Source organism: Lonchura striata, chromosome 1 (genome assembly GCF_046129695.1).
Source record: "Lonchura striata isolate bLonStr1 chromosome 1, bLonStr1.mat, whole genome shotgun sequence".
Taxonomy (NCBI): Eukaryota; Metazoa; Chordata; class Aves; order Passeriformes; family Estrildidae; genus Lonchura; species Lonchura striata.
In genome coordinates, this window is record NC_134603.1 from 58,596,263 (window position 1) to 58,618,909 (window position 22,647).

The 22,647-nt window shown below is 38.3% G+C and overlaps 1 protein-coding gene across 1 annotated transcript in view; it reads left to right on the plus strand.

Moving 5' to 3' along the window:
* ZNF407 (zinc finger protein 407) overlaps positions 1 to 21,102 on the plus strand; it is a 333,877-nt gene extending 312,775 nt beyond the window's left edge. The window contains exon 9 of the mRNA XM_021530861.2: positions 18,556 to 21,102. Within this exon, the coding sequence (XP_021386536.2) occupies positions 18,556 to 19,907 (1,352 nt within the window). The 3' untranslated portion in view covers positions 19,908 to 21,102. The remainder of the gene's footprint in view (positions 1 to 18,555) is intronic.
* The last annotated feature ends 1,545 nt before the right edge of the window (positions 21,103 to 22,647 follow it).

The following is a 22,647-nucleotide window of genomic DNA, read 5'->3' on the forward strand; positions in this document are numbered from 1 at the left end:
TTACCCTACAGGCAGCCCATGGGACTGGGATGAAATGGCCTCTATACATAGGGTATGACTTTATTTGCTAAAGAGGTTATTTGAAAAAGCCCTTAGGGTACAGCTGCCCTTTTGTCCCTCAAACTAGTAGGGGGAAAAATATAAAAGGAACTACATAGTAATCCCTTGTAGACAGGTGACCTTATACTATAAGGTTTGTTTCCATTTAAACTCAAAACAGACAAAGGAAAAAAGCAAAATGAAGGTTTTAATCTCTTGCAGAAACATTGCAAATTTTTTTCTGTAAATGTCTGTCAAATACAGGCAACTTTTACTGCAAATTTATAAAGCTGAGAATCATTCTGTATAATTTAATTTAACATTCTCTAGACAATATTTTAGCAAAAATAACATCTGAGGACTGATGGAAATAAACCTACCTCTGTTCATTTCAGGTAACCTGTTCAGAATTTTTATTTTCTTTACAACTTTTTAAATTCTTGCACATACAGCCAAGCATAATTATGCAAACCTTCTGATTCCACTCATAACATTAAAAATCAGTCATCATCAGGATCCACTAAAAAAAATCAGCAATTGCTTTTGTCCTCTGAAGTTCTTTTTTCCTCTGTTCTTAGCATTGGCCATTGATTGACATTAGGAGTCCTATAGTCAAACCAGATGTTATCGCAGGGTTATGGTCCAACTGCATGTGCACTATTTGGTGGTGGTGTATTTAGTGTTTAAACCTGTGTTCAGCCACAATAGTTTTCCAATGAATGAAGGCTACAATATAATTTTTTTATATCATGCAATCAGCTGTTACAAGATATGTACCATCCCAGTGTGAAACTGCTTTTTGCTAGGCAGGCTTCAAAACACCATTATAAATTATGAACAGCAGCTCTGAACCCACCTCAGGATAGCCTCTCATAAGTCACAGGTGTGACATCATGGAGCACTGCAATTAATGGATGTTATGCCACTCCCTTGACTTATGAGTTTTACAGAGGCTTTTAATTACTTTTGAGTTTAAGCCACTCTGGCAGAATTTTGAAGGAACTCCAATGGCAGCTTCTGAATGAAGCTGTTCTAGCGACATTTGGAAAATGAACTACTATGGTGGCTGAAGGAAAATGTCTCAGCCGTTCTTCACGCCTGGTAGTCTGGAGGGAGGTTAAAGGAAACAGCTTCTGTCGACTGCTGCAGGCACTTAGTTACTGTGTTCTTTTTCTGCATCGGGGGAGGAGCTGTGAAAATTGTGGTCAAAACCACATATTTATCAAATAAAAGAGGGAAAAACATCTGAAAAGCCAAGAATGTCTTGAAGAGTCATCATGGTGTCGTCAACCTGATTTTGGGTATAGAAAAGCCATTGTTTCACCTGTGAATGCAGACTTCATGTAACTGGTAAAGAAGAAATGTCATCATTTTTCACCTATCAATAATGAATTATAAATGATCACCAGTTAATCAGCATGTAAAACATTACTTTAATTTCAGTGCCAAAATGCAATATCAGAAGAGCTTCACCCCTCATACGCATACACACCATGTATGTATCACAGTATTAAGTTAACTCAGGTGTAAAGCTTTGTTCTCTAAACAGCAGAAGTTTCATGTCTTTGTTTATGTTCACAAAACACACATATTTCTCCATATGTTGGTACCATATTGGTGTTATCACCATAGCATTCCCTCCTCTTCAAATGATCTTTTGTTATAGCATTTGTTTTTGTGAGGCAAATAAAATATAGTAAATGTAAACCAATTATTTAACCAAATTACTTTGATCGTGGGAAACTGACAATTAGTGTTACAGCTTCTCAGCAGTGAAATCTACACAATAGAGGAGACTGTGATATTCTGTACTGCAGTGTAAGTCAATGTAGTGCATTTATTTTGTGTAGCAAGCTGTGAGAGAGGAGAGAAGTGTGGGAGACGAGCAAAGTCCGTCTTGATGAACTGTTATTCTGTATCTGTGCTGTGTTTTGTGCATTGTTTAGCTTTTCTGGGTTTGCTTGTTAATATATTGGGACAGCTCTTCACAGCAGCCGTCACGACTTATGTCAACACCTAAAGCATATACATGTGGGTATGAGATGATCAGCTAATTAATCAAGGAGTTAGAGATTTGCCAAAGTACCATTTGTAATTTTGATTTCTAGTAAATACTGATGGCAGGTTAGTTTGGTTACCTATAACCACTATCCAGTTTAACAGTCTTTTGCACATGAATTGGAGAAGTATTAAATTCATATGCACTGGTATACCCACAGGATCTGGGTTTATTCTCAAACCTTGAATGCATCAGCCCTTCTATGAAATAGCTGTGAGATGGGAGAGCATTCTGGGCATTGTCATGCAAATGAGGCCACCAAACATACCACTTTGCTTCAAAATTGAAGCATTTGCTCTGCAGTGACAAGTAGCTTTTAAAACTGGAGCAGGGTTTTCTGAGCTAAGTGGGTAACCCTATCTATCCTCTGAGATACACTTTCTAAAATAAGTACCTGTACATGAAGTCCTAATTCCAGGACTCAGATTGGCGCTTACTATATATCCATACATCTCTATCACCGTTTAACCAAGCCAATCTCATTCTGATGCAGATTAAGGTGATCCTTTATGCTTGAATATTGTCCTTCTCCCACAATAATACAATAAAGAAAACACCAGAAGATGCACATAGTACTGAGAAGTTGAGGTTGATCTGGTATTCAGCAACTCTTAAAGGCAAGGTCTCATAATTCATCACTTCAGCCAGTACAAATTTTAATTAATGCTGCAGCATCTTCTCAGCAGCCCTCAAGAATTTAGGCAGTGCATCATAAGGGAAAAACAAGTCCTCACCTGCCTCACAGTTCACAGAAAATACCTGTAATCAGAAACTGTTTCAGTCTAGTTTTGAGACCAACTTCAGAAATGGTAAGAAAATGTGATATAGGTTTTTCTCTCTCTGTAACAAAATGAGCACATCCCAAATGCTACTTTTGGCTGTGCTTATGTAAAGGGGTGTAGAAGGAGCAACAGAGTTAAATGTAGTGACTCAGGATTAGGTAGCTTTTAACCAGCACCCTAACGCTCACTAGAAACCAGAATGGATTTCAGAGCACTGACATTAAATTATGAAGAATGAGCAGAATCCAGATTTTTTTTTTTTAATCTAAAATTGTAATTATTGCCTTTTGACTCAGTGGGAATTTTGTCCATGACCTGAATATGGACACAATTTTATTCCTAATCTCTGACCAATATTGTTTCATGGGCTGTGCTATGCTCCATGGAGGTGGCAAAGCTATAGGTGCAAATAATTGGTCTGTCACAGTAATGGAAGTACTTGATCTACTACCCAAGTAAGGATTTCTAGAAGGTAAAGGAGACTGTGGGTACTGGATAGCTGCAATGCTGGAACAGCCAGGTTTCTCAAATCCCTTGTGGTCCAGTGTCATTGGCATTGTCAGTGTGGTGCTGCATGATGCTTTAGCAATGGCTAATGGTTTCTTTACATGCAGGTTTGGGTATGGAATTCAAGGCATTCACATTTGAAAATGTAGATCTTAAGGACTTTGCATCTGGTTAGGCCTTTTCAGTCATGTATGTCTGTCCTCAGAAACAGGAGCTTTCTTGGGATGATTGGTTAAAATCATGGAGAGAGTTGCTTTCAAGGTTGGGTTTTCTAGTGCTTGCAGCACATTTAGATGGTACTTCAACTCTAGGAACCAAACTACCCTCAAACCATCCCAACATGTAATTTTTAAAATATTTGGGTTCAAATTCTTAATGTTGGTGTGAATGATTTCATAAAAGAAAAAGAAAGGATGTTGAGAAAGAGCTATTGCAGTTGTCCTTTTTTGTTGCTGTTGTTGTTGCTATGCGTTAGCTACATTATCTCCCAACCTCTTTTTGAGCAGTTATTTAAGTAAAACTTGGTGCTACATTTCCTTTTATTATGAATGCTATTTGTACACAAATTGGAGCAGATCATGATGCAGCAAAGAATTTTTTATATTGCATAGATTGTGCAGCAAAATAGTGCTTTATCAGCATTACATGCCTCAGTGAGTAATGTTTTGCTGTTTTAAATCTCATCATTATGAGAAGAATTTATTATCTGGATACAAAGATTTTACTATTGAGCTAGGCAACTATTGAGCTAGGCTGTTGTCTTCTAACTGAAAATGAAATCATGTTCATGATAATTAGACAATGGGATTAATGAAAAACCCACACTATATATATCCTGTTTACATACAACCTCAGAGATCTACTTTATCAGTTAGAACATGGTTGCATTCATTTTTTCTTCCTTGCCATGGGACAATCCCAGAAATTATAGGCAATCCTTTGCCCTTCTACACTTAAACTCCTTGTCTACAAACATGATGCAAAGTGAAGATGGTTGAGGTTTCATGGAAACAAAGCACATGATGTGACAGGCCCGTCTGTGCCAGCTTTAAGAAACAGAAGTGCCCAGTATCATCATCCTTGCCTTTTGTTCCACACGATGCTGCTCAGGCCACGGATTTGTGAACGCTGCAAACCTCAGTTTATCTGACTGCTTCCTCTCCTGTGCTGTTGGTTCTCAGTTGCATTGCAAGCTTCCCTGCCCCCACAATTTCCTCCCTTTACCCAGCCCTTTTCCCCAGACAAATCTGAGGCAGAACCTCCTAGCAATTTTCCAAGGTTCTGAGCTCAAAGACTAAACTAATTTATTTTTGAATTGCAGATCAAACATAAACTGCAAAGAAGCATTTAATCAGTTAGAAGAAACAAGGGTATGGCTTGTTTAAGTCCCAGAATCCATAAACCTGTAATGATTTTATTATATTGGTGTCAGTTTTCATTATTTTCATAAATGGGTGTTCCCTGCTTAATGCACAATATTTGCATCTGATGAACCAACGAGTTTAAACATGGTTTGTTTTAATGCTTTGTGAATTTGCATCCAAATTCATCAGAGGTAATTCTATTTGAAATCACACAGGGCTAAACACAGTAGTTGTAAATCCATTTGAATTGAGATGCCAGAATCAGCCCATTAATCTACAAATCTGCAATAAAATTTTTGTATGGTTGGTGGGCTCTGGTCTGCTTTTTGGGGTTAGGGAGTGTGTGGGAGGGGAAGTGTTTGAGGAGGTTGTGATAAACTGACCAAGTGGGAGTATATCTTTGTTATGGAAACCAGCCTGTGAAAGGAACATATGAAAGGCCAGAGACTATGGTTTGAGCATGTCTGTCACTGCCACTTGAGGTAATTGCACGAGGAGAAAGCAAGTCTGTCAAATAAGCACATTCCCTTATATTTGGGATGATAAAGATTGACATCAGCACCTTCCGTTTGGTCTTCAGAGTGTCAGTTCACCCAGAGCTTGAAGGAATGCTATAGCCTGTATTTAGTATTTTAAGTCCCCTTGCTAAACACCCCGTTACCTTGGATTTTTCTGTGGTCTGTTGTTAAAAAGGGAATGAATAAATGCAGCAAGGTTCACCTCCAACAGATATAGGCTGGTTTTGGAAGAAGAGGAGGGGGCTGTACTGTAGCAAGCAGTGCTTCATTTCTTGAAAGCTGTAGAAGAAATCTGTATTTCTTTCAGAGAAAATGGAGAACTAGTTTAATTTCTGTGTTCTTAAGTAGACTGAAATGTCTGAAATTAAGATGTTTGTTTACGCTAATAGTTACCAGATTTGAAGATGAATAAATCATTGTCTGAGAGTGCAAAAGAGTGTATGTATGAGAGGAATTACTCTCTAAGAAGAAAGGTTTATCGACAACATTTTCCACACTACTCATACTTCTGAAATGTAACAATGAAGTTTTGGAAAAAACTGTTTAAAGAAAGTGAATAATACATGTTAAAAATACAAAAATTCTTACTTATCCATAATGTACCTCAGCCTTTTTAAAGGAATGTATTCATTAATTTATTTGAATAGGTGACAATTCAAAATCGAATTAATCTGATACTTTTGCAAATATTAATGTAATTATTTTGCTTAGTTATAATCAAGCTGAATTCAAGTTGAGAGTTACGTGTTTGGATTGAGGGCAAAAGTGATATTTAGCTAAATTTGTGTCTGCCTTCCTCTGGGAACTAGCTGTCCCGGTTTGGCCCTTTGAGAAGCTGAAATTCAGGAATCTATGTCCAGGTTTTGAATGGCTTGGACTGGAGCTAACAGGGTCCAGCTTAGAAAAGCATTTAGACCCGTGCTTAGCATTAGCTCTGTGCTTAATTCCCAAAAGTCTAACTACAGGCCCCTCCTTCTGCACTTGCAAGAATTGCGATGAGTAGGAAGTCTGCCATCTGACATCTGTGAAATGAGCTGGTAGACTTGAGTCTTTTTCATAATGAACCAGTTTCCATCTCATAAAATTCTGTAATTGCAGATGGTATCAGTGGACACCTATGACAATCTCAGCAGAGATTGCAGCCCGGCATTCCTCATTATAGGATACATGGACACTGAACTCCTCTCTGCTCATGAACGTGGGGTTGAGTCATTGACAGGGCATTATCAGGAAAATTGCAATGATGTGACTAGAGCTTCCCGGTGGGTAAATGGAGTACCTCAACTCTTGGAGTTGACAATAGGCTCTCCTAAGAAATGATAATGCAGTGATTAAGATTTAAAACTGGGACTCAGCACACCTTGGAATTCTTGTGTGACCCTGGCAACACACTTATTGTTGATTTTCACTTTTCTGCCTGAAAAGTTAGTATAATACTTTTTCCATTTTTATGATGTTATTTAATGATAAATATGTTACCAATTGCGAGCAATTAGAGAGATACAGTTTTAGATAGATGCCATTAGATTTTAAGTCTGTTCTGTTCAGTTTTCATTTGCATTGTTCTTGTGCCTAGCACTAGTAGAAAGCAGGCCAATTTTATTTTGCTTCCTAATTCTGCATTGAAGAAATCAGCTTTATGCAAAGATACCTCAAAATCTTTTATAAAAATCACTCCATTGTTAGAGGCCCAAGAAAAAAATAACATGTGAAAGAAGAAAAACATTAATTTTGAACTTCTTTTAGCTTGTTCTTTTAGGCACTGATATAATTTTTGTTCTGTCTGTGTACATTTTCATATGTGCATTTTCTTTTTATAAAAAAAGCAATATCATTCAAATATCTTCAGAATCTCTTTATTTCAGTGGAAGCACTTGAATAAGGTTTTAAGAGTACTTGGAGACACAATGAAAGAAATGGTGAACTTCAGTGGGTTTTGGAGCACTGGAACGTATCCCAAAATTTATAGCTACAGAGTCTGTAAGGTCTACCTGTGACTTGCAGGAGCTGTTTCAACCTGTGATGCCATGGGCTGCTCTCAGGCTCTGTAATCTGCACAGATTTGAAATAACAAACCACAACAAATCCTGGCAATTGGTCTGTTCCATGCCAGAGGTTAGAAAACTTTGAACTCACTAAACTAAAGTAGCTGGAAAAACAGTAAGAAACATTTTTTTTAAAGGTAGCTGAAATAACCTTTTAACAAAGTGTCAGGAGGAGCTGTTAGTTTCTTAGTGGTTTTGAAAATCAGATCTTCCAGGTGTCTCACTCCAGGTTTCTGCAGTTGGTTTTTGTCTGGGGTTTGGTTTTGGTTGTTTTTTTGGTGGGGGTTTTTTGGGTTTGTTTGTTTGTTGGTTGGTTGGTTTTGGTGGGTTTTTTGGTGGGAATGTTATCTCGTCTCCATTTTATTCCTCTGATATATTTTCTACTGTACAAAAAGAAAAGGGTACTAAGTTCCAGGAATAGTAAAAGTGCTTGGCTTCATTTATGTTATCACTAAGGGTGCTGTACCAGGTCCCAGATACAATGGCATTCGCAGCAGAGTGATGGCATTCACTGTAGCGTGCACCATGCTACAGACAAGTGAACCATAGTGTTTTCAAACCACTTGATATTTTTTAGTTAGCATGGTTTTAAGCATTACTTGCCTTCAGTTGGAGACAGACATAGATAATAAATCTTTGAACAGGTGCTTTCAGATTTGAGAACTAAGTGGCATTTTAAAATTTTTTAGATAAATATGCTCATTATTTAATTTTTAAATATTCACCCTTTTCCTGGTCTAAGTTGGGTCTCAGAAAGGAAAAAAATTAAAAGAGCTAATGAGATGACCTGATAGAATGGCAGGGGTTGTTTACTAGCCCATATTTGACTAGGATTCATGTTTTATATGGTTGACAGTCATTGCAAGTTCTTTGGGTTTTAAGACTTATGTCACCACAGTCTTGAGTGAACTTTAGTTCAGAATGGAGACATTTACAGAAGTTTTCTAAGTAGCTCCTTCAGAATCCCATACTGCTTTTTACTGAATTGTTCTGGAATAGTATGGATTTGCAGTAGAAATGGTGATGAGCTGGATAAAGTCATACTCTTAACTACTGTACAGTCTGTTTATTCCATCTGGGAGTTTCATCACTGGCACCTGAAAGTGGATGAGGCAGCTGAATAGACTTTCCATTTCTCACCATGTCTAACCATCTTCCTGCAGTATGACGCGAGCATTCTAGTCTTTCATCAAAATAAGATTATGCTTATTGAATAGGGACAAAAATTTTCTGCCCTCTCCAGCATTTGCAGATTATGTAGCCAGAATATCTGCACTTAAACCTTCAATATTTCCATTCAAGTCAGACTTCTAATAGTTCTTGTTTCACTATCCTGAATATTCTTTAGTCAAGATCTCTCTTCCAGAAAGATCAGTACATAATTTAGTTGTATCTGTACCAGAACAATGTGCAGGAGACATGCCTTTGAATGTGCAATAAAAAATTGCTTTGGCCTGTTTTCTTTTCCTGTTTTACATTTCATAAACTCATATGTAATTTGATGAACATTGTCATTCTTTAAATTTCTTCAGCATTACAGTTCTCAAGGGACTTGTCTCTCATTGAATATAATTTTTGCATATTTACTTTCTCCACAAGTGCTAGTATGCAGTAGCACGAGTTCAGTCTTACATTATTATTTTCTTATTTACTTATGCTACATCCTGGTTTTCTTTGTATTGATGTTAACGCTTTCAGTTTGGTATTAGCTCCCTGTGCCATCTAAAAGCTGTTGATTTCTACCTCTAGTTAAGTAACAATTTAGGTAGCCTTGTCAACAGAGTAATTATTCAGCTCTTGAACACACAACTTTGCAGCCAAGTGCAAGCAAAATGGTAAGGAGGTTCTGAGCCCTTTGGGAGAGCTGCAGTTCAACAGTTTACTTCACATTTCATATGCAGCCCAGGAACGTAGACCATCGTGCAGTTCTTGCATCAACCGTGTTCAGCGACAGCCCAGAAAGCACCAGCTTTGGTATCTTCTGTCTTGCTTTACCTACATGCTGCTTTGTGTTTTCTAACACTAGAAGACAGTTCATTTAAGTGCTACTCTTATCAGTAGCAAGGAAAACATATTTTTGTTAGGAGAAGGGTCAATTACATGAACAGCTCTTCCTTTGAAGATATTCTGGAAACATACTGCTTCCATCCTTCACCAGAGGTGAATCCTGAAAAGAAGACTTCATCATGAACTTGATCCTTGAAAAGTTACCCGTCTCTCCAACCTCTATACATCCATCTATCCAACCTCCCAGAACCAGCAAGTTCCCCTGCTTCATGCTTCCTAAGTAATCCCAGCATTACTGCTAGGCCTGTGACATTCTGAGGTGAAAAACCAGCATCAGTGTTTTCTGACACTTATCATTTTGGGCATGGTAAGCCTTGATGCTGCCAAGTGTCTCAGAGGAGTGAGGGGCAGCAAAGGGGAAGGCCTGTGCATTAAAACTGTCCCACCTATAACACGCCCTATTCCTTCCTCCTCCTGTGTTGTCATCTTGCACTGAGACTGATTTTTGGGGTTGGAAATCTGATGTCAGAAGTTTGGGAACTGCCTTCACAATTAACTCACTTTCATTTTAAGCCAGGTACCACTGTGGAGACAGCGGTACTTATGGCTGATCCTGTGTTGTGGTTGCACATGTAAGGCTGGAGCATCTAATCATGTTGGGGTTTTTTCCAAAACACAGCTTGGTATTACCTACAGCTTTCAGACTAAATTATTGTAGTGCTCCTTTTGAGCTGTAGGTCTATTGTGGAAATACATAAACATTATTTGCCACTGGTGTTACACTTGACGTTGTGAAAGCAAAGAAACAGATCTTTCTCCCCTGAAAACCCGTAAAGTGAAAACTATAAAACCCTCTTCCTTTACCAGTTTTCTTATGAAACTGGTTGTAATACTGTCTTCCTTGCACTGTGCCAGACTCTACAGCTTAACTAAATGTGTGTCCCTCCTCCAGTTTTCTTTACTGCATTCAGAAGCAGGTGAGAGACTAAAAGGAAAATATCAACTGTATGTCAGTGCTTAGACAAAAACCTGCAAAATTAAGTTATGAAGCTTGCCCTTTTTAGCAAAATCTTATTTGGGCCAGTATAGTGGCAGTTTATTGCTTCTATTCATGCAAATCAGGGATCATTCCAGTATGCTTTGATGAAGTCAACAAAAGAGAGCACGTTCATCAAATGTTTTGGACATGGAAACAGAGTATTTTTTTCCCCAAGAAAGATAATGCATTAATTGTTTCACTGAGTAGATGAGCATTAGTTTTTGATATAAGCCACCCCATAGACTCCAGACACTTTGCATGCTGAGCAGTCTTGTCCTTGAAGTTACTGTAGTGCACAATGATCAGAACTTACCGCTGATGTTTTGTTAGCATTTACCAGCAGTGTCTTGGCAGAGGGTGACCTCCAGTACTGTCCCTAAACATTTTCAATTTACAGACTCAAGAATTTTTGCTGCCTTTGCCTCTCATTCTTTTGAGGAGGTCAGCCCTTTATGAATTTGCCACAAGAAAGAAGTTCAGAATACCCTATATACTTAAACAGCTTAATAGGAATATAGTTGCAATGAACACACGACACACAATTCATTTTAATATTTATAGAAGAAATTCATGTTGTTTTAAGTGTACACAAGCAGCTGCTGTCATTTGGCTGTGAGCAGATGTTAGACCTCCGAAAGCTTCACTGATAATTAAAATACTAACAGTTAGTGTTTTACCCCAGCTGCAGGTTCTGTTTACTGTAAATTTGATTTTAATGGTGCCTCTGTGCAGTTATTGAATAGAGGTTTGTTTTCTACTATACATGCAAAAGTGTCTACAATGAAGACAAATGGTTATTTCCCATAATTTACTGTGGAAAGATATGAATATAGCTGTAACGTAGTTGAATTTATAAATGAAATACAGATATGACTATCACATTTGAAATGGTAGTTTCTGCTGTCTTAACTAACAAAAAGAACTAGGGAAACTTACTATTTGTAGTGATTCCCAAGCATTCCTCCTAAAAACTGCTGTGCTTTTTAAATGTGTTGAAATGTGCCCTCAAGCAAAGAACAGGTGCTTCTTTTTACTGAAAGGTGCATTAATCAGAATAGATAAATACAGAGAATCATGATGCTTACAGTTGATAGGTATGCTGAAGAATATAATTTCTGCTGGATCATTTAATAGCATGATGTTTTATTTCGGGTATCCCTTACAAATGTCTGTTCCTTCTTTTCATATATGTACATCAAATGTTAGGGAAGGCCAGCCATTTTCAGAATTGTTAATCCCAAGGGCCTGATTATGCAAACACAATGCATAATGCAAGCAACCATGTTTAGTCCCTTTGAGACTATTGAGGCTAACTCTGGCAGTAAGCACTACGCTTGATAAATAAATGTTTATAAAACCAGGATCTGAATGTATATATTCTTGAAAAACAAAAATTTCTGCTGAGATAACAATGACAGAAGGGTTTCTTCCTTTTTCTGACAAAGCCGTTAGTGTCTGGCACTAGACCTATTTCAGAAATCCAGATCATTTTCCCTATGAGCAGAGCTTGAGGGGGTTTTCCCCTGATTTTTCTCTCATATTAGTGTATTATTTTTCACATTATATTATATTTTCTGTCTGCCTAGGAAACAGAAATCCCTGGTTTGGCCAAGCGCAACCAGAACCCCTTGAAATTGGAATTCTGATTTAGAAGTGCTAAGAATGCACTCTCCATTTGCAGTGCAGGGGATAAAACAGAAAGAGTGCATCCAAGTATCATCAGTGTCAGTTGTTCCCAAACTGAGGGCCAGAGTAGTCTTTGACGCTGGATTGCCAAGAAGTATCCAGACTGGCAATCCTCATCTCAAGCTGCTAAACTGCACTGGAAGACATAGCAGAAATACTCCAGATGCATTCCTGATGCTGCTTGCCTGTGTAGGTAATTGCTGCATATACCACAGAGAGGTTTTTGCTCACACATCAGAGCTGTGAAGAGCAGCCTGCATGGTGGCACAGGTAAAGAGAAAAGTGGTTTGCAAGTAAACCAGTTACTCTGCAGCTTAGGCAGATGTAAATTCTGTATGTTAGCACTGTACATTTGCCATGATCAGTGGGAGTTTTGGTATGTATATTTTTTATTTGCATTCCTTCTGTAACACTGGGGTCTATAGCATTCATTTTTGACTTTGAGTGCAGGAAAAGAGAAACTGAATTTTTTTTCCTTGAGAAGGCCTTTTCCCAAAGGTTAATTAGACATTGAAAGGAAACTAAACCAAACCAAACCAAACAAACTGCCTAAATACCCTAACTGAACAGCTTGGCCATTTAGTTTGGTGTTTGTCTTTTCCTTTTGCCTTTTTGTGGCTGTTGACATAGTTCTGTAAGATGTGGAAGGTAAAAATAGCAAACAGAAAATTTCAATCTGTTTTTCAAAAGAAAAAATAGTACAAGGGTACTTTCTTTCACATTTTTAGAAAGCTAAAGCACATCTATTGCTTTTTAAGATACCTGAAATGTTAAAACTTCATCCTTTATTCAAGCAGTTCTTAGAAGGCCTTGAAGTTTCCAAACATGATTGAGTTGTTAAGGACAAAACTAGAAGCTAAGTCTGTTTTGAGTTTCAGCATTGAAGCATGACATTACTGGATTTTTAAATATAAAATAAATTATGAACATTATTTGGCATTTTTTGTTGTTATTGGTTTTGATTTTTTTTTCAGTAATAAGATATTGAAAGGAGGACAAAATGAAGCCTTGCTGTTTTGGTATCTCTTGAGATTTATGCTATTTGTGTCAATGGTGGATTTTTTGTATGTCTCTTAGGGAGCTGGTAAAGTCCCCTATAGGTATACTTATTTGTATTGCTTTACAAATATTTGCTGCCTTTGTGGACATAATAGTCATTACTGGGCCATTTTGGGTTGCTGATTTATTTCACTTCTTGGTTTGACTCATCATATTTTCTTTCCTTCAGCAGAAGACATGAATGAGCCTTCACAACCTCTTATTTAGTAGCTTAACTAGCTGGTTTAAAAAATGCTGACCCATACATTGCTTGCAGTGAGAGCCTTGCAAATGATAAAGAACAGTTTTTACTATGGTCAAGGAACAGAGATGTGAAAAATGCATCTTATTATTATGGCCTCTGAAAATCAGGAAAATCCCAAATTATGCCACAGTTCTTCAATTGTACTTAATTAATTGAAGTAGAGGTAGATCATTACAAAAATAATTGAAAGAAAACAGAACAGAAACTTGTAGCTTGATAAAGACATTTGGAAAGTGGACTTACTTTAACATTCAAAATATTGTGCTGCCATGTAAACAATAACTTTTAAAACAAGAAAATCAGTTGCTTCTCCAAGTGATGTTAGACATAAGGATATTTTTTAAAATCTTTTAAATTCCTTATAGGTTGCATTTAATTGAAAGAAAGGATGTTTCTTTGCATTCACGTTATTTAATATTCATTGCATTTTGGCAGATACAAAATGTTTGTTTGTGTCAATAAATAATATGCCTAATGACCAAAGTATGAAAAATTAAATGTTGCTGAATAGGGGACTATAAATCAGTCCTCCTAGAACTTTTACAGAAAAGGAAAAATAGCTGTTTTAAGCTAGCTGTGTAAATGCAGATCATTTCCGTCGTCATAATAGATTATTTCATTTATGACTTACAGCTTTGTCCTAAAGGTGCTCCTTGTGAAGGATGTCCTCAGCCCAGCCTCACCACACACAGCCGCTTGCTGCAAGTTTTGGAGAAGGATTAGAATTGTAAAGAGGCTGCTGGCTGAGAGCAAGGTGGTGCTTTACATATAATATTAGCCCAGACTTTCCTCACGCGTTACGTGTTTCTTTCTGAGACAAGTCTCCTTAATGCCATCTTTATCTGCTACACGATGCATGAAATCTACTTTCTGTTTTAGAACTGCAGCTGACCCCCGACCCCACGAGTGGCGCCACAATGTGACCTTTCTATTGTCATCAGCTTTCATTCTCCTGAAAATTCTATGAATTTTTATTACAAGTTTTTTTAAACCAAGCTGAGGCTTCAACAAATTACTTGACACAGATGAGATGAAGTTGTTGAAGTAGTGTTAGATAAGTTTTACAGCCAGCATGTGTGCTGCTGAACAGTACAAAGCCAGTGTCCTACAATGTCATACACCAGTAACTGCTGAGCCTACTATTGGATAAATACATCATTTTATGGAACATTGATTGTTCTATAAACCCAATGGAGTATTATGCTCTATGATCAAACCATTTAGATTGTGTGTAGAGCACAGAAAATGCCATATTCAGGATGGTACTAAAAGTGCCATTTGTGTATTTTATGGATGTCATTACGGGGGAAACTTCTCTCTGTAGGCCCTGTTTACTGCAAAATTTTTTAGTCTGTAATGACATTTTTCATTCACAACGTATGCCTTCAAGAGAGGGGGCCCTTGTTTTATTTGTTTCATTCGAGTTTACTGCACAAATCCTGTACATTTTAATTAAATGTAAGCTTAACAAAAGAATAAGGTATTTATTCTGTGGGGAACAAATGATGACAGTAACAAAAGAATAAAACAGACACACAAAAGGAAGTCAGGTATTGAGTAAGAGAGAGGGGAAAAGGTACTAAGCCCTATTTCTAGTTTCCCAGACACACATTAAACATCAAAGCATTTCTTTTAGCCCTATTTTAGGAGTTTGTGGTCTCAGAGAATTAAAATAACCTGTGAATATGGATTTAATGTCTAAAATATCCTGACATTTTCAAATAAAAAACTAACAGTTGCTCAGGACTCCAACTGATAAATAATGGCTCTGCTGAAATGACAGACTTCTTGGAAAGAAACCAATTCTCTGATCATTGCACCCCTAGATATGAAACACCTCTTTACAAATTGTCTGAATATGAGCTCTTGTATCATTATATTTTGTCATTTTAATGCCTATTTGTGTATCTTTTTAATTTGCAATGACATGCAATCAGCAACAAGTCCACTTTTCCCAATATTAATGTGGGCTTGTATTGCAGCTTATGTTTGCCGTGTCAGCCAACACTTACCCCTTCCCTTTAACCGTTAAGAGGGGGCGAGAGGCAGGCTGGCTTTACTGGGAAAACATGGTTTGTTGCTACATACAGTCCAATAATGTGGCATGTTCCTTAAGTGCATAAAAATTCCTACAAATGTTGTGTTGGATTCCAGTGCCTCATTATAAGAATAGCAGCTAAGCCTCAAAATCTGTTGTTTCCTAAATGTCTTCTCTACTTGGCTTTTCACTGTTGAAACAAAAGAAAACCAGTAAAATCTTCAATTCTATTTACTATGAAAAATCACTAAAATTGAAGTTGATGTTCCCAGTAAATTCTTGGTCATAGTCCAGTTAAAATTTAAAGTTACAGTAGATTCACATTAGTTTAAATGACACTTGAACTTCTACACAGCTCAACATTAATTCATTATAGTTGAAATGGAGGAATCTTCAGTGGGTGAATCTTTTACAATCTGATTGAGGCTGTTACATTTTATAGGAGCCATTTTTCAAAGCAGTACTGACAGCACTCGAAGTTATTAAATTGCTGAATCAAAAGATGGACCTGCAATCGCATTTATGAACTGTGATGGAATAGCTGGGGTTGCACTGAGCTGAGGTTAAGATGTTGGTGTAGTTAAGCTTCATCACACCCCTTAGTGACAGCAGTATTTACCCATGTAGTTTACTTTAATGGTCAGGAAGTGGCTTAACTCACCTCTGGATTCAAATAGATTAAGTAAGCAGTCAGAATGGCATAATTATCAGTGCTGCAAGGGATTCACCGGATAGCTCTTCACCCAGGAGACTTCCCATTCAATTGCACAGTAAAGACTGGAGTTGCATAGATTCACAGGCACGGCATTTATTTGAGGAGATGAAAACAGGGTGAATTTCCTTTTTCTTTCCCTTCCCCAGACCAGAGCATCTTCTCAATATACTGATGCTGTGTCCTGTACGTAAATTATTGTGATCTTTGGAGAAAGATGTCATGATTTTAGTGTATGTGCATGGGAAAATTATCATTGTAGAGTTATTTTGATTTTGAAATCCAGTGGAAAATGCATGATTTGTGGAGTTATTTTGATTTTGTGCCACATCATTGCCAGGCTCCTCTTTTATCTTGTCAACAAAGCAAGATTCCTGAGAGAATTAATTACTTATACTCTATTACAAAATGTAGAGGATAATTGTCGTTTTATGTTGATTTCCCCTTTCTACTTTTCTGCTCTTTTGGGGGTCATATGAATGTCAGTGCCTACAGAGAGCACAGAAAAAGTGGGAATAAGAACCAGTTGTATATCACAGTAAGCTTACTTCTTTTTTAATACCTGACAAAATGTACTTCAATTGCATGGGCCAGATTTTTATGCAGCATCACCTATAAACACTCTAATGGTTTAAACTGTTAATTTTCTATTCCAAAGAAAAGAAAAAACCTGCCTTGCAAACTAAGAATAAGAAAGTTATATGGTGTCAGTTTAGACTTGTGAAGGGGATTTGCAGCCTTTCAGCTTGACAAAATTACTTCTTTGTGCTTCACAGTACAGTTCTCGACCAGAAGCTCTGTAATTGAAAAAAAGATGGATGGATAGATGGATGGGTGGATGGATGGATGGATAGATAGATAGATAGATAGATAGATAGATAGATAGATAGATAGATACCAGTATAAGACCTCGATCTTTTAATTACTGATGTTATTTTGGAATTTTAGCTTGATATGTGCCTTAACATAGCAAGTTGCTATGCAAAGCGCCAGTCTTGGAGTAAATCAGCTTCTAAGTGTGAACTTGCCTTTAAGCAAATGAGTGTTTTTTAGAGCCCATTTTAATTCTCTGTGGGATCAGGGTCTGACAGCTCTATGCTTTGAAATGAAAGAGCCTCCTTAGACCAGCTTTAGTATAATTTTCTTGGTCTCTTGAGTTCAATGAAGCACATTGTTCACTAGAACTGGCTTGGAAAGTACAGTGCTAGCCTGAAATTTCACTTTAAGTGTCACTCTTTTTTCTTGCCTGTTTTTATCCCAAGCAAGTCATGGCATATCTATTTGTGTTAGTGGTAAGAAGCTACACCTGTTATTCCAGAGATGTGATTTCAGTTTGTGTAGGTGAATTTAAATTAAACTGAAATGTGGATAGGGACAGTTTCAGCAGCATGGACTTAAATCAGTCTTCCCAAGGCCCATCTCCCATTAGACTCTCACCTTTTGCAATGTCCAGCACCCACTCTTCTCTCCATGTGCACTGATTGTGTCCCACAGCTTGTTCCCAGCACATGGAGAAGCTTCCTGCGTGTTTCTGGAGGGCACTGCCATGGGGAGACAGGGAGGCATAGAGCTATCCTTCTATGAACATCCACAAGGCTGGCCACAGGGTCCTCTCATTTCTGTCCTCCCAAAAACACGTAGGCCATGCTTGGAGGGTGATGGCCTTGACTTTGTACAGTCTTGGACACCATTTGCCTTGCTGGAGTTTTATTGTTAGTGGTGAGAATTGAGAAAGAAACCATCAGTGAGACAAAACCAAAATGGGTGACACAGCAATCAGCTGGAATATGGGGGTTACAGGTATTATAGTTTGTTAATTGATTTCACGCATAAATAATTAAGATGTGTAATTGGGGGGTTCTCTGGATTAGATTTTATAGAATATCCTGCTTAGGGTAAGAAAACTACCAAGAGTTTTTGCCAGGTAACTGGGTAAGTGTCTGAGTTATCACATGAGCCAGAGAAGATGCTGGATGGAAAAGGAAGGGGAAGACAATGGCATCAAAATGACAGCATGACAATGATCTCACTAACAAAAGCAGGGTATTAAGATCAGCCATAGTTTCTCACACCAAGATATGTTTAACGTAATATACATTCCAAAAATCCATTACTAAAGTACTGAAATATCACCGATAGGATCTTATGTAAAAGATGTGGCTTTTAACTGTATACTGTATTTATCTGGGATTTTTTTATACAGAATATTTTTTAAAACACATTTAAATTGTTAATAAGCTGCAGCATTGTTACACTCAGCAATTACTTCAACCTGTAAATATGTTATTTGGAAAACATGCAAATTGGTTTTGTTCATTTGCTCATTTTATCTATGTTTTCTGTCAATGAAATCTAAAAGTTGTCAGGGAATTTTTTTCCATTTAAGCTACAATTTGTTAAAGTAATGAACTGATACTTGCCATGATACCACGTTAACAGCATATTTTGTCTTGTAGGCATTGTGTCCAAGTCCTATGAGTGCCGACTGAAGGGGCAGGGAGCAACCTTTGTGGAAACCACGAGCCCTTTTACAGCGGCAGCATTGGGAGAGGTTTCTCCAGTGAAGGAGAAGGCCTTTCAGGGCAGCAGGAGACAGCCACAGTCCCCCGAGGAAGTCCAGCAGTTCATCATTATTCAAGGATACGACGGCGACTTTGCCATTGATGCTTCCGTGGAAGAGACGGCAGCGGCCACCCTGCAGACACTGGCGATGGCGGGGCAGATGGCCAGGGTGGTCCACATTACGGAGGACGGGCAAGTCATAGCCACAAACCAAAACAGCTCCCACGTGAGTAGTGTGGTTCCTGAGCAGATCCTTACGGAGCAGTTAGCAGACGGTGCCACACAGGTGGTGGTGGTTGAAGGAGCAGGAGCTGACATGGAGGAGGCCGTTCAAATAGACGCGGTTCCTGACTCCAGTAGCACAGTACTGCAGCAGATAATGCGACAAGAAGTTTTAGATGCTTCTGAGGCTACAGTCCATCCGCCGGAGTCCTCCTCAGCATTAGATGCCCTGCTTTGTGCTGTGACAGAGCTGGGTGAAGCAGAAAACAAATCTGAACTCCTTCACAGATGCAGGTCTGGTCACAAAGACTTCTTGCAAATGCCGAACCCAGAGGTGCCCAGCATTCCCAGTGATGCAGAAGGAGAAGAAATACAAATGTTCCATGAAGTTCAGGAGACTCAGGAAGATACCAAACCTATGGAAGTAGTGACGCGGGTCATGCACCCATCGGCTATAATTGCATCTCAGGAGAGAGCTCAGGCTGCCTTCAAGAACGTGGTGCAAGGAGTGTTGCAGTTTGCTGTGTGTGACACAGCTGCGGCCGACCAGCTCATGAAAGAAGGTGTCACCCAGGTCATTGTAAATGAGGAGGGGACTGTGCATATGGTAGCTGGAGAAGGTTCTCAGATAATTATGCAGGAAGCTGGTAGCCACACACTCAGTGTGCAGAGCGAGCACATGGATTTAGTGGAGTCGGATGGGCAAATATCACAGATCATTGTCAGTGAAGAACTAGCTCAAGCCATGGCTCAGGGTTCTGATGGTGACTTCTCTGAAGGTGCAACACACTACATCGTCACAGAATTGCCACCAGACATGCAGGATGAGCCTGGTGTGTACTCCCACGCTGTGATAGAGACAGCTGGGTCCCAAGACACTCTGCAGGCTGGTACTGCTATAAAAGCAGAAGCTGTAGACCCTGATAGAGCGAGAGAACAGTTAACAAGCATGGTCATTTATACAGAGGGTGGCTCACAAGTATTTCAGGGCCAGAGAGATTATAATAAAGTACAAGATGCATGAAGAGCTCCACTCATAGGCTGGGTGCAGAGCACAGCTGGATATTACTAGAATCATGGAGTCACTGTATTCATGGAATGCTTTCTGTAAAGCCTTCTCAGTAGAACTTCCTCCAAACCAGGTAACAAATACATGTCCTGCTAATAGGAGTTCACTGAAGACAATATTACAATTTTGCTACAATAGCTATAAGAACTATTATATGCGATTATTACACAACAAGCATATTAGGGTACAAAACAGGATAAAAAGCCTCCTGCCCAAAGTAGAAATTGTTCTGTTCAGTACTTTCTTTGTTGGTGTTTTTGTCTTAATGTTGTTTTTTCTCAGGGTAATTCCCTGCCTTCTGTCATTTTTGTATAACACAATCACAGGAGTAAAATAATTGCACTTACATGTACATTTTGTGAATAGGAAAATATGCAAAAAAATACAAACCCCACAATAACAAGGTGAACAGGTAAGCATACATACAATATTGGGTGCCCTTCTTCATTTTAAAGTAGAACAGGTGACATTTTGCTTTCTAAAATCTTACTTCAAAACATGCTTGGCTAAAAATATGTCAGCAAAATACGGATTTTTTTGCATCTAAAATGAAAGTTTTCATAGTACTTTACTCTTTCATGGTAAGACATTAGACTTTCCCTAAAGAAGAGCTCAAAAAAGCTACACTTCAGAAAATCCTTGATTATATATATTCGGGAAGAACTTGATGCCTGTAACTTCCACTTAATTTTAGATGAGAGTCCTACATAAGAAATATGCATTTTTTGAAAAAAAATATTGTCACTGTCAGTGTTTTGCTTTTCTTATAACTAGTGCTTCATATAAATACCATTTTGCAGTTCATTTTGTGAGCTACTTCTCAAATGTTAGGAGGATTTTTAAAGAAAATTCTGACATTGACATTAACAAGTAAGGGGAAAAAAAGGTGACCTTGTATTTCTTGCTTAGTCCAGAATGTCAGTTATTTACTTGTGGATATACTGCAATTGTTCAATGCAAGTTCATGTTGAAAATATTTGTTTCATGATAAAACTGCTTCTGTTTCTTTAGAAAAATTGTAAAATATAAACTGTCAAGGTTTGGGGAATTTTTTTTTGTCTTTCAAATAAAATGTTAGCATTAAAATGAAGCATCATGATTTTTAATATTAAACAATAAACAGAACTGGCATTCAGCAGGAGCAAACGAATGCTATCTGTTATGTCTGTGCATTTTCTCTTTTCTCTTTTCCTTTCTCTAGCTTGCTAGATAGATAAAGATAAAAGAATCTAATTTCTGAAGTGTGCCTCATGCATGCTTAATATAATTGTGTAAGTGTTTAGGGTATAAGCCATACTGACTCTAGAGATAACTGGGTTTCCTATCATGTTTAATATCTTAAAATTATCAACTGTAAGAAAGTTGGGGTGGGGTAAAACAATAGTTCCTTCCTGAAGCAACTGCTTAAAAGTGTATTTTCTGAAAGGGCTGCTGAGAAAAGGTGCTTCATTCTGGGGCTATAAGATCCTGCTGCCTCTTCATCTCTTATTATTATTTTTCAAATTTTGTTATTTTCCAAGAGTTGAGGTTGTGTCTTTGTCAAACCCCCAAAAAAAGTAAATTTCAAGTTAGACATCAAGATTCATAATTAGGCGAGTTTGACTTGCTCATCTTTCTTAAAATGACAGGCTGTTCACTTACTCTTAAATACTGTCTTCAGCAAACAGTGACAGGATCAACTCCCGTTTGTTATCAGGAAAAAGGTGACCTTTACAAAATGATGGCCCTCTGCAAGACTCACACAGATGTTCAAAAAACTGAATGTTTTTCAGTGGAAATATTTCTTCTTGATCATTTCTCCTGTTAACTGTAGCCCTGTGGTCTTGCAGCTTGGATGCTAATTCTTCGCTGTGCTTAGTCCTGTATGGCTAACCTTTCTGCTGCAGTACAGGGTGTTGACACTGACATGCTGCAGTTTACCATTTGTGATTTATTTAGGATAAATATGTCTCAGGTGGCATTTAATCCTTCATAAAACCAGTGTAGCCTGCAGTGTCAAACCAGCAATCACATTGTATGCACAATGAAAAGAGCAGACCTTTGCATAAAAAAAAAGCCCTAGTGGTAGATGTTCCTGTGCTGGAAAGGATTCACTAACCTACCATGTGCTGTAATTACCTGGGAGCTCAGGTTAACAATACTTTTCTCTGAGTCTGATCAGGAGAGCTAATATTTTCCTAGGGCCTTTTTTTTCTTCTTCTTCTTCTTTCTAACGTGCACTTTAAAGTTAACTTATTAGTGCCCTACAAATGTAACATTAGAAATCAAGGATGACATTCGTTCCTGTGCTGTCATCCTGCTTAGGGACTGTCTCAACCCCATGCTAGAATGCTCTCTGCCATACTCTGAAAGCTGATGCTATGGCAGGTCTCCACTAGTGCCTAGGAAACATCTCTGGCTTTTGTCTCCCTCCTGTGCCAGAGCTCCTGACATCGTCCCAGATCATAATCTGGGATGAGTTGAGCTGGATTGTTCTATGGATCTTCCAAGCATTCCCATGCCTTCTGCCTTGGAGAGCAGGGAAGATTAGGCAGCAGAGGGAGGCACTTAGAGGAGATCAGCAGCACTTGAAAAGGCCCTGACCCTCCAAGGGCCATGCATGGAACTGGTGAGGCACCTGGGACGTGTCCGGGAACAGGCTCAGAAATTGCCAGGGACCTTTGCCAAAGGCAGCATCCAGTCTGGGAGCATCACA